At 38.9% G+C, this 21,870-nt stretch overlaps 1 protein-coding gene across 2 annotated transcripts; it reads right to left on the bottom strand.

Moving 5' to 3' along the window:
* Positions 1-4,395: 4,395 nt before the first annotated feature.
* Positions 4,396-21,829, bottom strand: DHPS (deoxyhypusine synthase). Of its 2 annotated transcripts, XM_060769502.2 has the most exons (11): positions 21,621-21,829; positions 21,350-21,405; positions 14,426-14,655; positions 13,511-13,675; positions 12,485-12,606; positions 12,305-12,401; positions 11,892-11,978; positions 11,414-11,519; positions 10,154-10,257; positions 8,582-8,707; positions 4,396-7,155 (listed from the first exon to the last, which is right to left on the bottom strand). In XM_060769502.2, the coding sequence occupies exons 3-11, from the start codon at positions 14,627-14,629 to the stop codon at positions 7,060-7,062; spliced, it is 1,107 nt and encodes a 368-aa protein (XP_060625485.1). In that variant the 5' UTR covers positions 14,630-14,655; positions 21,350-21,405; positions 21,621-21,829; the 3' UTR covers positions 4,396-7,059. The 2 variants fall into 2 exon arrangements, with proteins under 2 accessions (XP_060625485.1, XP_060625486.1); XM_060769503.2 differs by lacking the exon at positions 21,350-21,405.
* Between the last annotated feature and the right edge of the window lie 41 nt (positions 21,830-21,870).

Genomic DNA, 21,870 nt, shown 5'->3' with positions numbered 1-21,870 from the left:
GTAATGAAAAGTAAACCTTGGGTTTCGATAGAAAGTAGAGTTTGGGCCTAGAAAGTAGAGAGTATTGTCCATGGTGTTTTCACCTCTCACTGGCTTTTTCTTTTTACAGACCTCACTGCCACAACTGTCCTCCTGGAGTGTCGAGTCATATAATAAATTGCAGGTCCTCCCCCACTGTTTAACACGAATGACAATCTATTTTCTTTAAAAGAGACTACCTTTTTGTTTGTTTATTTTTGTTTGGCAGTTTGATTGTGCATGTGTCTTACCCTCTCCACCCACCCATATTTATTTATTTACCACATTGATACCCTGCCCTTCTCACCATGAAGGGGACTCAGAGCGGCCTTACAGTAAGCAGCAATTCAATGCCATAGAATACCGGGGAAGAAAATTCACTCCTAGACAATTGAATGGCCTAAACATGGGTTCGTCTTTGCTTTGTGTGTGTATTTTTTTGCTATGTTGCTTTTCTAAGGTAGCAATGCATAACTCAGCTATTTTCTTTCCCCTATGAGAAATTCCTCAAGAATTTCTGTGGATCCAAAATTCTCATATGGTTTGTTTGTGCATCAAGCACCATTTGCAAGAAACGTGGAAATGCATGGAAAATATTTCAGCACAGAAACATTAATTGCTGTACAGATTTTTTTTACATTAAAAATATTGCTGTCTTTTCTAACAATGAGTCAAAAGTATAACAGTTTCAGTTTAATGATGTTAGTGGAGTGATTTGCTCTGGGGTTCATTTGTTTGTCTATTTAGCAGTCCATGTTAGCCATGGAATTGTTCTCAAGAACCATACTTCAGAAGAGTTGACTTTCTTCCAAACAGTTTTCTTCAATGTCCAGGTTTTGCAACAGATATTGGAAATATGGCAGGGACAATTCAATGATATATCTTTACACTTAAGGACCTTGTCCAATTCCTTCATAGTTGCCCTTCCTAGTCGTAATCTTGATTTCTTGATTGCAGTCTCCATTCTGATTAAGTACTGAGGTAGAGTATAGAAAATCTTGAACTAGCATAGTGTCTTTAAAATTATGTAACTAATCTGTTCTCATTATTTTGGTTTTTTTTCTTCATATTCAGAGTTAAATTACTTGCTTTTTTCTTTTCCTTTCTTTGATGCTTGTTCCAAGTCTTTGCTATTTTACTATCAGTAGTCATCTGTAAATCTTCAATTGTTGATGCTCCTTACTGCAATTCAATGCTTTCATATTGAGTCTAATCTTGCTTTACATAAGATATGTTCAGCATGCAATTAAAGAGGTAGGGCACTAAAAGCTTTGCCTGACCCCCTTGCCAATTGGAAACTATACACTTTCTCTGTCTTCTACCCTAATAGTGGCATCTTCCCACAAGTACAGATTACAAAACAGGACAAGCAAATGTTTTGGAACACCAATTTCTTTAAGAGTGATCTGTAGTTGATATGACCTACACAATTAAAAGGATTGCTATCATTTCTGTAGCACAGGCTGGTTTTCTTCTGAAATTGTTTGTTGCACTCCATTATCCAATGCGTATTGCAATACAATCACTAGTGCCTCTTCCTTTCCTAAATGCAGTTTAGACATCTGGCATTTCTTGCTTCATATCTCATTATAATCTTTGTAGTAGAATTTGAGGCATTGCATAGGAAATTAAAGCGATTGTCCTGTGGGTTACTGAAAACCCTGGTGTCCCCTTCTTGAGGATGGGAAAGTATATTGGGTGCTTCCAATTTGTGGCCCATTCTTTTTTTTTTTTTTGGACCAATTTTAATAAGAATTACAGTGTGTTCTGTCTCTGTCACTTGAAGCCGATCTATTAATATTCCTTCTATTTCAGTTGATTTATTTCTTCCAAGTACTGCAAGTTTGCCTTTCACTTCACTTTCTAAAATTGTAGGTTTATCTTCAAATGGCTCTTCCATCTTCACCTCTTTTATATGGTTCTTGTGTATATAATTTCCATTTTATATCTATTTGCTTATGTGATGTGTCCCCATGCTGGTTATAGAGCATTTCCCATTCTTGGTATACCTTTTCCTTTGATTTCTTTAATCTTATAAAAGTCGTGTTTTTTCATGTTTTGTCTTCATCTGTTGTTACTGTGCATTGATTATTATAGTTGTTGTCTTTGTTCTGGAACGTAAGTTGTTACACAGTTGCATTCAAGGTTCAGACTCTATTTCTGTCGCATTTTACTTTTGTATGTAATGATTTAACTACTTGAAGAATTTCATGCCATCCATGAGATGAGAACATGTCCTTGGATTCAGCCCAGAGTTTGCAAATACACTTATTAAGAATAAATTAACTATTTTAAATATGACTACAGACAAGGAATAGTCCTATATAATGCCTTGCCTTCTTGCAGAAAAAGATATACAGAGATAGTCTTGTAAAATGATGTCAGCTATGTCCACCTCAAAGGGATCGATTTGTATTTAGTATCAGCCTGCATGTGCTAGCATTCTTAGTCATGTAAGCAAAATTATAAATTTAACACTCTTATGTAAAAATTTCCTTGGCAATCTGAGAATGAAGCTACTTTATGTATCATGCCTATCAATAGGTATGAAAATTGATTTTCTATACTACAAGCATATTCTTCAGAAATTATGAGGTTTTGTGGAACAAATGGGAAACAGAGCAGTAAAAAGCTGTAAGAATTAAAAGCAGCCAGGCCAGGTCCTTCTGCAGTTAGACTGGAACTATATTTCTGCTAGACTTTGTATGGTGACAGAGTAGCATGCCATTTTCCTAAGTAGACATATTAGCCTCTAGAAGCACAAAAAGGAAAGAGAAAGTAGTAGTAAGAAAACAGAAAAGTCATGTGGCACTACCTTTCAGAATTTTTATTTTTTGCATGACCTTTTGTGGATATAAACCCACTTCTTCAGATACAGTAGACAGATATCCCTTTCCTAATTGTTAAACAGATTGTGCAATGAGTGGTGTATTCCAGCTTAAAATTGTATTGTTAATTTTTAAACTTATATGATTGTAATGTTATTCAAAAGTAGAAATTTGATTCTCAACTTTAACCCCAGCTCAAATTAAACTTAAAATTAAATTAAACTTAAATTGATTAAAGTTAATTAAAATCAAATGATACTTAAAATTAAGTTTGGATTCAATCTTCTCTTCAAGGAATTAGGTAGGAAGTCAAGATTTTTCATTACCAAAACTCATCTATCAAAACAAACAAAATGTGTCAAATATATTAGCTCTATGGAGGCATGGCATGAGTAAAATGGAAGTATTTGGTAGTGCAAATAGCTTACCACCAACATTATAGAAGTGGGGGATTATGTGTAAGGCAGACAAATTGCTATTTATCCAATACAGGCAGTCCCCAAATTATGAATAAGATCGGTTCTGTAGGTTTGTTCTTAAGTTGAATTGGTATGTCGGGACAAGTACATTTTTTAAGTGTAACTCCAGCCGTGTGTGTGTATGTTAGATAAAAAAAAAAATGGTTCAAAACTCATTTCGGATGTAGGGGGCGCTGGTGGTTCGATTCTAAAGTCAATTCCAATTTTCACAAAAAAAAATGTTCAAAACTTTTCGAAACTTCCGAGACTTCTGAATCCTTTCGTTAATGGTTTGAAAGCATTATTTCCTGTTGCATTGGGTGGTCTTTACTTTGAAAGTGGTTTACTGCAGAAGTAGGGAAAAGCAAGTGGAGGAAATTCCTTCCTTCTCTGGTTTAAAACTGGCTTCTCTTGCTTGAGCCAAGGCCAGGGACCAGAAGCAGGGAAAAGCTGAATAATTTCCAACTCACTTCATGAGTCGTAACAAAAATGACGGAAAAAGCTTCGGAAAGCAAAGGGACTTCTGGTTTTCTTAAAAACTTCAAAATTGCTTCAAAAAGATAATTTTTCTGACTTTATTCTGAATTACGAAGATTCCGACGGTACCTAACCATGCCTAATATATATATAGAGAGAGGGAGAGGGAGCTTTGGATAGCATAGGGAAGTGTTTGTTTTGTAGACTTTGTTTTACTGTCAATGCCTATTCAGAAGATTTTTACCTCACTTTCTCTCTCTGTGAGAATTGGATTTTAAAAAAATTGTTTGTGGAAAAACCGGACTGGTGAGAAAGCTTCAATGGAGACACCTTTTCCCCATGATAACTCTTCCGAGAGCGAATTTCCCTTCCAAGGGGTAGATTTCTCTCATTTCCTGTTGTCTCACCCCTGTTCTTAACTATGAGTCATTTGTAAGATGGATATTTGTAACCAGGGACTGCCTGTACATGGATAGGAATGAAACTTAATATACAAAGAGAGCGCTACATGCATTTATTCATAATATATCATATGCCTTCCTTTTTAACAGCTAATTTCCTGATATAACAAGAAGAAATAATCTAGCATGCAAAAAGAGAGGTATACAGATAAATGCTGAACATCAAAATGTTTATTTGTTCAATATTTATGTCATGGAAATTGAGAATACTGCGATGTCTCTCATATCAATCTAAACTGCATAGATACATCTTTCATCTAAAAGTAGATGAGGAAATTCTCTCTGTACTCAAAGCATTTGAATTTAAAAAGACACAGCAGGAAGTATTTTCTGGGTTTACTTAGAATTACTTGCTGGTTTTGGGTTGTGAGCTTGAGATGGAGTAAGGATTTGTTGGGAAGGGAAACAGGAACAGACAGAAAGTCTTTTCAAAGTGCACTAGCCAGGAAAAGATGAGAGAGAATTAACAACCAGAACATATCAGGGAAAATAATTCCCAAAATGCAAAACAAATGCAAGCTCATATGTGAACTCTAATACCAGCTCTCTCATGAACTGCTAATCCTCTCAGTTCCCAACATTATGTACTTTCTGTTTCTTTGATGCAACATGAAAAAGGCTAGAAACTAGTTTGAGAAGACAATATAGGAAAGATATTGAGTTCTGATTCCTATCCCAGCCTAATCAGAATTTTGGGAGGAAGAAAGCACAATTCATTTCTAATCAAGGGATTGCAATTGTGAATGGACTTCTGGGGAAGACTGGAGTCCTCTCAGCTACCCAACTTTACCATAAAATTGTCATTTAAGAAGTGGCATAAATTAAGCGTGATAGTTTTTTATTTTATTTTAACATCAATTCCACAGTTCATTTATTATACGTGAACAAATCAGGTCAATAAGCAACTTAAGATCCACCACTGTAACATTTGCACATCAATGAGGTATCATATGAAAATACATATACTAATATTTTAAAAACATGAGATTAATTACTGTGGAACAAATTTTAAAAAATCAGACCTCACCTGCTAAAATTATAATTCTGGAGTGTGTTTCTGAGCAAAATTTACAGGAATCGGAGAAAAATGTGCTGAGGATGTGCATTCTTTTGCTATCAAATGCCATTTCCAAACGCTGTATCAACGTGATTTGATACATTTTAATAGTTTTGATCTGTCCATAATATCCTACTCAAACCAACAATGCACTGCCATCTATAACTCATTTTTCTTTTTTAAAATTTGGTACCTTTTGGAAACAAACTCCACAATTGTATTTGGCTGAATACAACTGCAGCTCTCCAAGTTTCCCAGTCATTTCCCTTCAAACCGCTCCCAATTGTCCAAGGCACTGCAATAGATATAGTTTCTCTTCAAACCTTCTCCAACAGCATTGGGAAGTCAGTGGTCAGGCTGTTATTATTTTTAATGACAGATTAAGAATTGTAGAACGTAAGTATTCCCTTTAATACTGAAATCATGTAGTTTTTGCTATTAGAGGTGGATCCAAAATAAAACTATAAAGAAAAAAGAGACTGACATGCTTGTCATACAAAGATACAACACATAATGAATACATTCCCACTGGGATCTCCCTAAGAGCCCAAAGAGACCTGATTTTTAAGGGTCACAGAATAGTCAGTCTGTGAAAACACTGGAAGAGTTCACTGCGAGTACATCATAGTTATTCCACTTATAGTTTGCTAGGTCTATGGCGGGGAATCAGGTGTGCATGCCCAGTACACTTGTGGTCTCTCTGCCCTGCATTGCCTCCAACACATTATGTTGAGAACTGAAGTGCACCACAAAATCCAAGTGCACCACAAAACATTTCCATGGCCCCCAAACCAAAATAATCCTGCACACTGATGTGGTTTATTAAGAGGCTGGTGCTCTCAAGCTGATTCCACAAATACACCAAATAAATAAAACTGACAGAAAAAAAGTCACAAGTTAAAATGAGTTGTTGCAGGCTGTGAACATAGAGATATGGCCAGGCCCATGACAAGAGAAGGAGAAAATACAAGAACCCACTGCCAAATTTAAGGAGAAAATTTAAGAACCCACTGCCAAAGAAACTTTGTACAATAGAATTGAAAAGATGATCAGAACATGATGAAAAACGTTAAGAAATTGCAAATTTAGCAGACAGCTCGTGATTACAGGGTCAACGAGAAAACCAGGTGCCCATATTCTGACTGTCTTCTTGTCAGGATTTATTGAGCTATGTATGTGTTTTAAATGTGCTTCTTTGTATTGCAAATATGGATGCCACTGAGAATGGAAACTGCTGTGCTGAAATGTTTAGAGTTGAGGCTGTGATTATGTGAACTTGAGAACTTGAGATAAGCTATGTTCTGATGAGAACTTTAAGGGAGTTGCCAGCTTGAAGCTAGAGAAAGATAAACAACTGCAGAGGAGTGTTTTGGCTTTCGGTTTTACTGTCTCTTCCTGTATGTCGCTCGCTAAAGATGGATGTATTAGCTGTGTGCTTAGTAAACTGAGTTTTCTTTTGTAACTTAAGCTTTCAGAGTCCTTATTTTTGCAAAGCAGTGTCTGTAAGATCTAGCATTCCTTCCGTCAAGTTGCGCCTAAGCTTGACAGTTCTGAGCATAGGACTGGGTACATAGCCTCTAGTAGTATGGAGGATGCGGAACATTATGTTCAAGCAGTCAAAATGTCTTCCTTTCACCCAAACTTAAAAAAGATCCAGGACAAGTGCCAGCAACTGCAGCGGCACTACAGTATCATGCAATATGAGTCCAAACAGTTCCTAAAAGATGTTGTGATGCCTCATTCATGCAGCAGTCAACAGTTCAATCATTTTGCTTCTCTGGAACAAAGGCATTTGGTTTCTGTGCAAACGTCTGTGCAACAAGCAGTGGGAAAACGAGGGAAGCATCAGCATAAACCTGCCAAAAGAGAACACTGTGAGCAAAAACTTAAGAGTGCTCCAAAAATTCTTTTTGCTTATTGATACTAAAATGAGACCTCGTTAAGACTTGTTGTGTGACTTTAGCTTGTTTATGAGTTACAGCATTCCTAAGACCAACCTACCACATTGTTTACTTTGCAAGATTTGTTCAGAGAGGTTTGCTTTTGCCTCTCTCTAAGCATGAAATAATGTAACTTAGTCAATTTCACCCAGCGGGTTTCCACGTCAAAGCAGGGATTCGAACTCCAGTATCTCACTTAGTCCAATGCTCAATGTTGCCTCTCATAAGACTAGATGAGACAACCATAAACTCCAATGGTGACTTGTGAAAACTATGCCTCCGTCCCCATGCTCTATTGTCCTCCTTTACTCTACAGAGGGGGATCTTAACTCTTGGGGTCTATATATTTAATGTGTCTGTTCTCTTGAAAGTTACAAAAAATAAATTGAACACTAAACATCACACCTTTTTCTTAGGAATTTAAACTGCATCAAGAGTACTAATCTAGCCAAAGATGAACTTGCTGATATTCAAAAACTTACTACAACTGGAGTGTAAACCAAAATCCTTGGAGGAGTTTGGTGTTCCTTGAAAGAAGCCTTTTCCCAGCCATAAAGCTAGATATGAAAGCTTTAAATCCATTCAGAACGACACATATACACACACACTACATTCGAATTTAAACACCTGTAACCATTAATCAATTAAATTAATTGGTTGTCTAACACTGACATGTGTTCCACCCTGTCAAAGAGAATCCCCACATCTTAAAGTTATTATTCAGGCTAAGCAACACCAGCCTCTACATGGACACGTGTTTACAAAATAAAATCCAACTTTACCATGTCTATATTTCAAATTAGAATATATACACCCAGTGTTTTTCCGTGTGTGGATTTTCTCATGGTATTGATTAGAAATCTTCATTGTTCGCTCTTATATTTGTGTGTTCCTTTTCCTCAGTTTCTTCCCCTCAAACCAAAACAATTCCAAAAAGATCCTCATTCCTTCATTGACTGAGGAGAGGAAAAAAGAGGGAGGGAATGGGGTCTTTTTGATAGGGACATTTGAGGTTTGGTTTGGGGGGGGGGGCAGGGGAGGAAAGTAACACACACACACACACAGAGATACGGGAGCAAAAAATGAGTGGTTCTAATATACAGGTTTAGAAAATGCACACCTGGACAACATGGAATTCATATGCTAATAAGTTAAATAAAGAATCATATATATTCTTGAATCTGATATTTGTATGAGGCTTTTAAACATATATTTTGATAAATGCATTCCAATATAATTGATTTTCTTTGAAACTTTATTTTATGGATTTAAAAGCATTATTCTGTAAAAGGGTTTGTAAGCATCATGAAAGGGAATTCACAGCTTTTTGCTCTGTACACACCTTGACAGGCTTGGCATCCAAGCGGATCTTTCCCCAGGAGACTGCCTCATCAGGCCGAGCTCCTGAGTCTGAGCCATCAAACTCCTGGGCGGTGTTGATGTATACAGAGAAGTCAGCACCGTTTCTCTGGAGAATTGGAAGAATTGGTGGCATCAGACATATAGCATGCAGAGGGTTCCAAAACAACAGAAGATCTACTCAACACACCAGACCCAAAGTAACAGACAACCTTCCCAGATTTACACTCAGGGTTATCACACCTCATAAATAAAGGCAAAGTTTCTTTTTTAAATTTAAAAATCTGTATTTACTTATTTTAAAACATTTCATAATACAGTTGTCTTGTTACACCGTCTATTCCCAGATCTATACCCCCACCCCCAACTCCTACCCCATCATTCACATAGTGTTATTTTAAAAAATAGCTCTTTCAGTTCTATTACTTCTACATATTCAAATTTCATCCATTACATATATGGTAAGTATTGTAATATATTTTCTAATTGTTCATCCACAATCTTTCTTGGTCATCTGGCGGTTTGAATTCATAATTTGCTTTTATTGTTGTTGCCGTCGTTTCTTACCCGCCTACCAGCATAACTAAAACATATTGTCATAAAACTTTATGTCATAGAGATTATGACATTATATATGTGTCTGTGTGTGTGATAAAATACATAGAAGAAAAATTAAATACAGTTAACATGAAGCTAATAAATGGTTTCCAAGTTTTATCAAATAAATCTTTTGTTTCTCTTTTTGCTAATCTTAATTTATACGTTAGTTTTTCCAATATGGCTGTTTATTCTTTATTGAAAAATTCTCTAAAAGGTTTTGTTTATTTCAAGTCTTGTGGCACATAACATGAGTAATATAAGGTTTTCATTGACCATGTCCTTATTCTTACTTTCAAATGCAGAAATCATTAGTAGAGCTTCCCTGAAGGGCACTGTTTCCCCCACTATTTGCTCCATATATGCTAGGACATCATTCCAGAATCTCCATACTTTTTGGCACATTAGCCATGCATGGATCCAATTCCCTATTTCTACCCAATTTTTCCAACATAATTTGGAAAGTCCATTATTAATTCTATGTAGTTTAAGTGGATAACAGTACAACCTGTGCATACGCTCAAAATATATTCTCTCAGTTAAGTAGAAGACAAAGCTTCTTGACAAAGTATTTTTTGCATCCCATAAAAAACACTACCCCAAGATAAACCAACAGGCAAATAAAAGTACCATGTCATCTCTACACAAGTACACAAGTACTTGCTCTTCTACAAACATGTATCTTACTCAATAACTTCGTTGCATCTCCCTCCTCCATGACAAATCCTGACACTCTACCCATTGAACACCAGTGTACCGTACCATCAGGTTGGCATTGGCAATATGGTGTTTGACAAGGCCTCCACCCAAGATTTTTATATATATATATATATATATATATATATATATATATATATATATATATAAAAATAAAATCTCACTCAATAACTTTGTTGCATCTCCCTCCTCCATGACAAATTCTGACACTCTCTACCCACTGAACACCAGTATACCTTACCATCAGGTTGGCATTAGCAATATGGTGTTTGACAAGGCCTCCACCCAAGATTATCATTCCTGTCTTTCGTGCAAAGATAGCCTGGGTATTGATGAGTCTCAGATCTACAAGAGTGGAAGAAATAAACAAATAAACAAACAAACAATAATATATGACAAAGTGGCAAGCCTTGAGATGGTAAATATAATTTTGAGTTCTTAGTATACAAGGATTCCCAACGACAGCTCACAGAATACATGAACATTGGCTCCATTCCAACTGGACCTGCTAAAATTAAAAAATATCTAGTGTCGGTGGACAACAAAAGACATTTAAAGATGAGCTTAAAGCTAACCTTTAAAAATGTGGAATAAACACTGAGAACTGGGAAGTCCAGGCCCTTGAGTGTTCTAACTGGAGGTTAGCTGTTAACAACAATGCCATGGATTTTGTAGAGACACAAATAGAGGGCAAAAGGGAGAAACATGGCAAGAGGAAGGTGCATCAAGCAACTCCTTCTTGTGGCCACTTTCCATCTGGAAATCTTTATCCTCATCGGGAAAAACCATGTGGATCCAGAATACAGGCAGTCTCAGAGTTACAAATATCTTACTTACAAATTACTCATAGTTAAGAACAGGGGTGAGACAACAGGAAGTAAGAAAAATCTATCCCTTGGAAGGGAAATTCACCTCATGGGGAAAAGTGTCTCCACAGATGCTTTCCACAACAAGGCAAATTTTTCAAAATCCACTTATCACAGGGACAGAAAACGAGATGAAATCTTCTGAACAGGGATACAGACAGCAAATCAAATGCCACAGGGGTGTTAACCCTTCCCTATGTGATCCAAAGCATGCATATATATGTATACTTAAAAATATATACACTAAAACTTGAATTACACCTACATTTTTACCTGTTCCAACTTACATACAAATTCAACTTAAGAATACACCTACAGAACCTCTTAGAATCATAGAGTTGGAAGAGACTCATGGGCCATTCAGTCCAACCCCCTGCCAAGAAGCAGTAAATGTCTAGTTTGTAACTTGAGGACTACTTGTAGTTCTCTATAGTCACTTATGGACCACCACCAAGACTCTACCCTTGGAAATCAATCATACTCTGTCACAAGTTATCGCCTAAATGAATTTCAGTTTGAAATACTGGAATGTGATTTCCATTTATAAACCAATTTCTGAAAATCAAAACTACTGGAAAGTTAATGGCCAGCCTTTATAAAGAGATTTAAGTGATATTACAGAAATGCTGCCTTACCTTCTACGATGTCCAGCACAAGACCTGGCTTCTTATAGGAGTGAAAGAAAATCATATCTCCCAGGGAACCATCTGTTATTGCTGGGCTTAGCACAGGGATGCTGTTCTGCCAAAAACAGTTTGCAGAGTTAGTGGAAACGGACATTTCACTAGGTAGAAGCAAGAGAGATGACAGAGTGGTGGGAGATTGTCTTAAAATGCCTGTCTTGTTCAGAGACAAACTAAATGCATACAGCTCAGCCATCTCTTAGGTCTGTTTGTGAGGGGAGGAAACACCAAAGCAAGCAATCGAAAAATAAAGTGAATGTCTGTTAAGAAAACAAGGGTTTTTTTGGAACACTGCATATAACAGAGGACCTCTGATGATCAGAAATGGGACGAAACCTATCTCACTGTGAAATGTCAAAGAAAGAATGTTGTATCCAGAACACAATAATCTGAGATATCAAACTATGCAAAAAAATCTTCCTCTTCCTACCTTTTGTGCCCAGTAATAAACTGATTCAGGATTGTTGATTTCCTTCCCAAGTCGAGCTATGAGCTTTGATGGAGTCCACTTCACGCCCTGAAGAACAAGGAAGCCAGCAATATAGTTAGACTGACTGGAAAGCAAAGTATTAGCAAAGCACTGGTAGATTTCAAAGGAAGAAAGATTCAGTCAAATGGAGGGTAATAAATTAATGCTATTAGCAATAAAATGTGAATGAAGAATTGTCCATGTAATCACACTATGAACTTATGAGTACATCAAATAAGACTTGTCTCTTTTGCCATCTTATCCTCCACCATACCTTATTTCATTCTGAAAGAGGAAGATTTGCACTTGTTATCAGTGCCAAACAGAGGGAAATTAACACCCAAATAATCCATCCCAAACTAATTAGTTCTCACCTCTGTGTCCTGTTCCATCACCATCTGATCTAGGATTGGCATGAGCCAATCCTCAAATTTGCAGTAATTGTCATTGGGCACCAGCAGATTTCCGATCCTGGAGGAGAGAAGGACATGGATAGAACCGTGCTCCTACATTGTTCCTTCTTGCCCCACATTGAGAAGCATATGCATTAATACCTGTTGATTCCACTCTGCCGTAGTTCCTTTCCACGCAAGCTGAAGTCTCCAATATAGGTAGGTGCCAAGCACTTGATCAGATCTTCCTCTACACCACCTGCTGTAGTTACCAATACATCCACCTACAGAAATTGAGATAGATTATAATGCCTGACAAACCCCAGTGCTTCTAGGGCAGTGGTTCTCAACCTGTGGGTCCCCAGATGTTTTGGCCTTCAACTCCCAGAAATCCTAACAGCTGGTAAACTGGATGGGATTTCTGGGAGTTGTAGGTCAGAACACCTGGGGACCCACAGGTTGAGAACCACTGGCTTAGGGTCACAGAACTCACTTGTTGTAACAGTTCTGCTGGCTGTCAATCCATTTGGAGCACAATTCAAAGTGCTGATATTGAACTGGAAAGTCCTATACGGCTTGAGTGCAGTCTATTTAAAATATAGTATATCTCGTTACAAGACCATTAGACTTTCAATATTATCTGGAGAGATCCTGCTTTCTGTCCCAATACTTTTTCAGAATTGTTTGGTAGGAAGAGTGCCTTTTCGGTGACTGGTCTTAGTCTTTGAACTTTTTTAACTGTTCTTAGTCTTTGAATGGCTTTGCTATTGGTCTCATCCAAAAACATTCTGGTGCCATCACATTTTTTGAAACAAAATGTAAAGGACTTCTAATTATGTGTTGTGCTATGTTATGGATTCTATTGTCTTTTGATGAAATGCTTTAAATTTATTTTATTGTTTTTAGAATAACTTTTTAATTAATGCTTTTACCGAAGTTAGGATGTGTCTTAAAATCAATGGTGTCTTACAACTGAAGAAACATGATTTTGTTGTTGTTGTTGTTGTTCCTTAAAATTCTCTAGTCATTTAGATGTCAGAGACTGTGTACTTTGGAAAGGCATTTCAAGGTGATTGCATTTTAGAGCACAAAGGAGTCTATTTCCCGCAGTACATTTCCTCTGATGCACATAACTCAAAAATGCTTTTCCTAAGAAGGTAAGAAAATCTCCTTGGGGTTGGGCAATACCATATTGTGTTGCACCAGGTAGCGGATGGTCTCACGGACACCTGAGCTGATGAGGTTGGAGGTGAAGCCCAAAAAGATGGTGCAGCCTGTCAGACGCCGTGGACAAGGATTGAGGTCAGTATGGTCTCCTGCATCCTCCTGTAATGGGGCCAGCTTTGCTTCAATCTGCAGTGGAGAGTATACCTATTTGAATCAAGCTTCAACGCAAACACAGAACACAGGCAATGAAGGCTTAAATACTATTCTGCCCAATACAGCTAAATATAGGTGACAAAAATGTATAGCTGATGTAAGAAAAAATGAACACGGAAACAAAAGAGGCCAATAATTTAAACCTCTTGCATTCTAGGAAAAACAAATGAGACACTGAAAACAGAAAATGAAGATTTGCTAAAAAAATAACACTTATGCCACTTTATCTGTAAGCAAGATTTTTCCCCACAGAAAAGAAAGATAAAATTGAAACTAGTTTGGGTTCATAGTTCTGGATTCAGAGAAAGAAGAACGGTAGGGAGAATCTTCCCTCCTCCTTCCTCTGAGGCAAAGCAGTTTTTAAAAAGCCCAACACAGAGAATAGAAGAAAGAAAACCCCACATACAACCCCCCCCCCCCAAACCGGAGTAGCAAAGGCAGAATTTTATTTTTATCAAGTAATATTATATTTTTGGATTAAAAAAGGATAAAATGTGACTATTATGTGATACAATACAGTACACATAAGGTTTAGGGTTAAGAGTTTGTACATTCTTTGTGGGAAGAAGTGCAGTGAAGAAAGGGACAGGCAGTATTTCTGTAATCTTGGTCAACTGTATGTGTGTCTGCTTGTTCTGTGTGAGATACATGATGTCAAAACCAATAGGAAAGAACGTTGCCCCTAAATCCTATTGCCGTTCATGAATAACTTTAGCTACTTACCATATGATTAACCTCATTGACAGCCTGACCAAAGCTGGTAGCTTGGAAACCCGTTGTGAGGTAAGACTGGAGTAAGGCATGATAATCCAATCCACAATCAAAGTCATATCCACATACAGTTTGACTCCCTTCAGGTGGTCCCTCACTGGGCTTCAGTACAGCAGCCACTGCTCCTGCAGGTAGGCTGCCTGCCAGATTCTCCATCAGGTGGACAACAGTAGAGTTGAGACCTAAAACAATGAGGACACAGGAGAAAAGAATCCCTCAGAATACTTCTATAACATCTTGCCATACAAGTTGTCACAGAATTATGGGCACTTAATATATATTAGACCTCTTTTCCTTCATAGTATGTATGAAGTCTTGGCTCTGCCTTCTCCTCTCCTCTGCTTTAGTTCCCCGTTTTCCTATAGTGTAGTTACCTTGCTTATATTAGTTTGTGAGTGGAGCTTAAGACACCTCAGAGGCCTGCCTCGGTTTGTTCCTTTTCCCCAGAGCTCTATGCTGGACTCCTCCTCCTTCCTACAGGGTGAGGCAGTATAACTTCCTTTTTTCAAAACTTAATAAAACCCATTGTATGAATCAGAGTTTTTTTATAATGTAGGTGCATACCTAAAGTTTTGTTTTTATGTAGTTTTGAAGATCAAATTAGGTAGGTGACATCCCCCATTCTCCATACACTGAGTAAACCAATTTCTGGCATTTGTCATGACTCTTGCCAGCATAGCAGGCGTTATGTTGGCAATTTCTTCCTGGATGTTGGTCTTCAAATCTTTTTTTTTTAATATTCTTTATTAGAAAAATTTTCCAGATACAGCGAATAAAAACAGAGGAGTGGGGGGGGGGGGGGTTAGGGGTTTTTCGGTTATATAAAGTCGTTAAAAATTTAGTGTGGGGAGGGGTGGGGAGGGGTCTTGTAGGGTCCTTGGACGGTTCACATAAACATGGGATTTCAAAAAACCCCATAGAAAAAAATCACAAGGGGCCAAATCTGGAGAGCGGGCCGGCCACTCCAAATCCGCTCGAAAAGTAGACCTCAATGGCAAAAGCACGCTCCTCACTGTTCCAACACAGGATGGCGACTGAACTGTGTCAGAACAAAACTTTATACTCCTGCCTCTCAAACGAGACCACTAGCGCACCGCCACGTCTTCAACCGACTGAATGGTGCACATTTTAAAAAAGGAAGTTATGCTGCCTCACCCTGTATAAGTAGAGCAATAGAGGCCTGGACACTTCTGGAAATCCTAGGCCTATCAATCCAACAGGCATTTCTTAGCACATACAGCTACTGCTACATTTACCATCAGTCCAAAGGACAATCGAAGTGTTGGCCAACCCAAGCTTCTTAAAGAGAGAAGATGAAGGCAGTCTTTAGCCATCACTTGGCACCAGAGGCAAAAGAGACTTTCAAACACCCTAGAGAGATGTCTTCATCCAGCCGGTGCTCCCTATGTAATGTATTGTTTTAAGTTACCTCAGGATAGTCCCGGGTGGAGTTAACCCTTCATTCGCCTTGTTTCAGTAAATTTATTTTGGTTATCTTTTTACCTCGCCTCAAAGTGCTTCTGTCTGTTAAGGGTTCTAAATCTCAATAGAAGGTAACAGATAGCCACCGAGTAAAGCCAGAGAATATAATTTTCCACAAAGGCTCGGGTGTGCCATCACAGTATGGCCCTTCCAAACTGGGTGACTACATCGTCTCCAATTTTGCAATTGGAATACCAAAATAATATTTCCATATGGATACATAATGGGATACATATACATAACAGCCATGCCTTTCCTTACATAGTGAGATATCTTAGAGATGGGACCCAACTCTAAAGAGGAAATAAATCTGTGCTTCATATACACCTTATACACATAATCTCTTTTAACAACTGTATTCATGTATCAAAGTTCGTGTGCACTGAACCATCAAAAAGCAAAAGACTCTATATCTCCACCATCTATGCTGAAGTATATTTTAGATTTCGGAGTATTTTGGATATTCAGAATTTAAGATAAGGGATGCTCACCTTGTATATGTAAATGTGTACACATAACGTACACAAGCACATGTAATATTTTCAAGTGGGGCAGGTCATGGATTGTAAATACACAACTAAAACTGATCAATTCCTTAAGCAGATAGATTTATATTTTATATACATAAAAGCACCACTGCTCTATCTTTAGGCAGAATTATATTGACTGAGAGGATTATGAATTACAATGTACAAAGGACAGACAGGCAATTATTCTAAGCCCTAAGAAAGAATCCCATTTACAAGGAAATCCCACTGAGATCAATTTGAAATCAAAGAGTACTATTTTAGTTTCTTTAAAATCCATACTTTCCTGGTTTGAATGTTTATAACAGGAAAAAAGCCAAATTCATTTTGAGTGACGAGTGGTAGTATAGAAAAAAGAAGATTGTCACAGGTCACATTTTACAAAAAAGGTAGCAATGAAAATGTTCTGGCATTGCTTCCAGAAACTCTGTGTGTAACCCAGTCTTTCAATACCCATCTCTCTCTATCCTTTTCTGCTCTGTTGCTTTTGATGTGGTCTTGGTTTGTTTTTAAAATAAAAGTCATTACTTTACTTGTTACGGGCAGAAAAATTCAGTTAAAGGTCATATTCCAGACTGCTGTTAGTATTTCTCACTTTAGATCATGTACTAATCTTGTACATGGGGTTCCATGTGCTATTGACATCTGTCTTTCTCTATTTTCCATATTATTCATGTACTCAATAAATGAAAAACAAGCTGCTTCAAATGAGGGATTATCTTTGTTTGCTTTTCTGACCTGACAGGTCAGCTTCTCTATTAGAGTTAACTTCCAAGATTTATTACACCGGTTTTCTGTCATTTTTCCCCTTCCAATTACTAACTGTAACCTGTTTGGCTGTTCTAAGTATAAAACAGACTAAAGCTTTTCTGTATATAGAATACTTCTGTATTCCTGGGTCCATAATGATGTTTCACAGGACTATCACATTCACATCTTGATCCAATTCTCCTTTTGATTACAGGAATGGAAATATGGACGACGAATTGGATCACAATTCTAGTTATGAGATGTATTACACTGTCTTATTGTTATGTCAATTTTGTATACTATGCTCTTATGGTTTTAAATTGTTTATCACTGATTGTTTTTTATCCTTGTTGTAAACCGCGTTGAGTCGCCTGTTGGGCTGAGAAACGGCGGTATACAAGTAAAGTAAAATAAATAAATAAATAAATAATAGGTCTTCCCAGGTGAGGGAGATAGTGTGGTACCCACCACAAATTACAATAAGAACCCAAAGAACCACATCCCCATCAACACTATGCTGATCTGACACGTCATTGTTTTTATTATACCTTAATTAAATGCTCTGTAATACAGAGACACTGATTTTGATTTACTGGAAATCTGGATTTGATTTCAATCTTCATTTTAGGCATATCCTAAATCTTTTATAAAAACAGTCTCCAGGTTATGATCAAGATAGGTTCTCTAGATTTGTTCTTAAGCTGGATTTGTATGTAAGTCAGAAAGGGGACATTTTAAAAGTGTAACTCCAGCTAATTTTTTGTAGCTTTGGATAGCATAGGGATTTGTTTTGCTATATGTGCCTCAATTCAGAAGATTTCACCTCACTTTCTGTCCCTGTGATAATAGGATTTTGAAAAAATTGGCTTGTTGTGGAAACAAGGATTGGCAATAAAACTTCAATGGAGACACTTTTCCCCCATAAGGAGTGAATTCCCCTTCCGAGGTGTAGATTTCTCTCACTTTCTCAGCCTATCGGTGACTCAAGGCGGTTTCCAACAAAACAGTATACATAGTATCATAATACAATTTAAAACATTAAAATTACATAAATCTCACAACAATAAAAACAACATCATTGGTGTCTCCTTATTGTCAAGCATTGTTCAGTTCCATAATCAGTCATCAGTTCCTATATCAGTTATCTGTATCCGTTACTCTGTTTGTGAACGCTTGCTCAAACAGCCACGTTTTGTGTTGCTTCCGAAACGTTAAGAGGGAGGGAGCAGATCTAATCTCTCTGGGGAGAGCATTCCATAGCCAGAGGGCCACCACTGAGAAGGCCCTGTCTCTCGTCCCCGCCAAACGTACCTGGGACGAAGGAGGGGCCGAGAGCAAAGCCTCTCCGGATAATCTCAAGGTCCTAGATGGTTCATAAGGGGAGATACGTTCGGACAGGTAAGTTGGGCCAGAACCATTTAGGACTTTATAGGCTAGAACCAGCACTTTGAATTGTGCCCGGTAGCAAACTGGCAGCCAGTGGAGCTGGCGCAACAAGGAGGTTGTATGCTCCCTGAGAGCCGCTCCAGTTAGCAATCTGGCTGTTGTCCGTTGGACCAGTTGAAGCTTCCGGACAGTTTTCAAAGGCAACCCATTTCAGACTTAAATAATAATTATTCACTGCCTTATATTCTTGATTATTTGTACTATTAAATATTTGAAGCTAGAGAATCATTGAGCCATATCTTATTCTTTTTGTACCACATGCTGAATCCTAACACAAGTATTAAAGACAATTTACTTTCAGCGGATGGCAACAAAGATGGCAAGGACCTAACAGAAACTGAAGAGATCAAGAGAAGGTGGCGAGACTATACTGAAGATCTGTATAGGAAGGATAATAATATTGAGGACAGTTTTGACAGTGTGGTGAGTGAATTTCTTTTTTTCCTTTTGGCAGTTGATGGTATCCATAGAATTGTCTTCATCACAACATGTCAAATGAATTTATTTTCCTGCTGTAAGCTTTCTTCACTGTCCAACCATGCATAGCCTCTGGAAATACTAAGGTATGGGCCATCCTGACTTGGAATTCAGTAATATATGTTTATATTTAAGGATCTTGTCTAATACCTTCATTGCAGAATTTCTAATTCTAGGTGGGATAAGGAACATGTGAGCTAGCCTATTAGTTTCTATGCAGCTTGAGTCTTGATGACATAATAACTCAGAAAGAAGGCAAGTTTAGTGAGTGAGCGCTTAACCACAGAATGAATGCAGTTTGACACTTTAAGTGCTGTGGCTCAATGCTATGGAATCCTGGGGTTTGTAGTTTGGTGAGACAACAACACTTTTTGGCAGAGAAGACTAATGAGAAACTACAAGCCCTGTGATTCTGTAACATTGATCTATGACAGCTAAAGTGGTGTTGAATTTCATTCATTCTACAGCGTGGCTGCACCTTTTGTCCTCCAGTGCTACTCTATGATCAACTTCTGCTGCAAAGCAGTCACAGAATTGTAATGGATAACCAAAGGCACATCTATGCTCCAGGATTCATGCAGTTTGACACCAGCGTGATATCCCAGGCTCAATGCTATGGAATTGTGATGATTGTAGTTTGCTCTTTAGTGTTCCCTGCTGCAAATCCAAGGATTCCCTAGCATTGAACCCAGGAGTGGTAAACAGTGGTTCTCAACCTGTGGGTCCCCAGGTGTTTTGGCCTTCAACTCCCAGAAATCCTAACAGCTGGTAAACTGGCTGGGATTTCTGGGAGTTGTAGGCCAAAACACCCGGGGACCCACAGGTTGAGAACCACTTTTCTAGTGTTCAGGCCCAGGCTATTTGGCCAACCGCATCCCATTGTACGAACCTGTCCAGGCCCTGAGATCTTCAGGAGACGCCCGTCTCTTGGTCCCACCTCCATCTCAAGCTTGGTTGGTGGGAACGAGAGAGTGGGTTTTCTCTCTCATTGGCTGCCCATCAACCCTAGAACTCCTTGTCCAGGGAAACCAGAATGGCCTCTTCCCTGCTGTCCTTTGGGCACAGTGGTCCTCCAGGCGTCTTGGACTTCAACTCCCAGAAATCCCAACCAGTTTGCCAGCTATTAGGAATTGTGGGATCTCAAGTCCATAACACCTGGAGGACCAAAGGCTGAGAACCACTGTTCTGGCAGCAAGCTAAAACCTTTTATTCAGGCAGGGGTTTAAAGATAAATGTGTTGTAATTTGTGGTTTATATGCTTGTATGGTTTTATCTTGAATTGTTTTTAATAGTAACGATGTTGAATACTGTTCCAATATTTGTACATTGTATATTTTAAGCTGTGACTCATTGTGACCCACTTTGAGTCTCTGTATGGCGACAGAAGGCGGGATATAAATAGGTAAAGGTTTCCCCTGACATTAAGTCTAGTTGTGTTCAACTCTGTGGGTTGGTGCTCATCTTCATTTCTAAGCCAAAGAGTTGGCATTGTCCATTGACACTTCCTAGGTCATGTGGCCAACATGACTGCATGGAGCGCTGTTACCTTCCTGCAGACCTATTGATCTACTCATATTTTGCATGTTTTCGAAGTGCTAGGTTGGCAGAAGCTGGGGCTATCGTATTGATATCGTATTGTTTTTCATGTTTTCCTTTCCAATTAACAATGTTCAAACAAAAGCAGAGAGTGAGAGAGACTGTTTAGGTGCTCTGGGTGCTGCTAAAGTGCTCTCAAACCACTTTAGCTCAGTTGATCAAATGCTTGAGTGTAAATTGTTTGTGGATTATTTACAGGTGAAGTAACTTCTACGATGATCATCATGACAGACATCAGTAGTCTCATGGTCTTTAAAGATAATGATGTTTCAGTTATCTGCTATATTAAAAAATAAATATAGATTTTCCAGCAAGAGCAGGCATAGGCAAACTTGGGCCCTCCAGGTGTTTTGAACTTCAACTCCCACAACTGCTAACAACCTCAGGCCTTTTCTGCTTAAGTGGCTGAAGGGGAAAGGAAGGAATTGTGGGAGCTGGAGTCAAAACACTTGGAGGGTCGAAGTTTGGCCAGGCTTGGTGTAGCTGTATACGGAGAGATGCCTGGAGAGGTGGTACACATCGGCCAAAGTGGGGCTGCCCTCCTGCATGAGAACAAAGAAGGAGGAATGGCATTCTGACTTTCCCCATCTCCTCTCACCTGCGGCCTGAAGTGGGGCAGTCCAGAGTCCTGAAACGCCAGCTCGATTCCAACATCTTTGGCGAGAAGGAGGGAGAGATGGGAGAGAGAAAGGAAATAGGGGTAAATGGGAATCACCCCGAGGTGGTCCTTGGCCTCCCCATGGCGCGGTGGCAGCCCTTCACGTGGCGGTGGGCGGAAGGGGCGCCGGGCCCTGACTTGGGGGGCTGAGAGGCCCGCTTGACCTCACAGTGCGAGGGAGAGGCAACCAATGCCCTCCGCTCTGCCTTACCCGCTGCAGAGCCGCGTTAGAGGCGACTTCCAAGGCAGGAGGAGGTCCCCAGGCCCGCGTCCTTCTAGTCCTCCCCTCTCTGGCTGAGGCGACTCCTCCAGACACGCACGCCTTCACCCCTCTTTTTAAGCGGGTCCCGAGAGGCGAGGACAAAGCCGGCTCTTTCGCGCTTCCGTTGAAAAGCGTCCCTCCCAATCCCGCCCCCCGCCCTCCCTTCACAAAGATGGCCGGCGGAAAGCTTCACCTTTGG

This window comes from Anolis sagrei, chromosome 3 (genome assembly GCF_037176765.1).
Source record: "Anolis sagrei isolate rAnoSag1 chromosome 3, rAnoSag1.mat, whole genome shotgun sequence".
NCBI lineage: Eukaryota > Metazoa > Chordata > Lepidosauria > Squamata > Dactyloidae > Anolis > Anolis sagrei.
The sequence above is the reverse complement of the archived record's forward strand: the minus strand, read 5'-3'. Positions and strand labels throughout refer to the sequence as shown.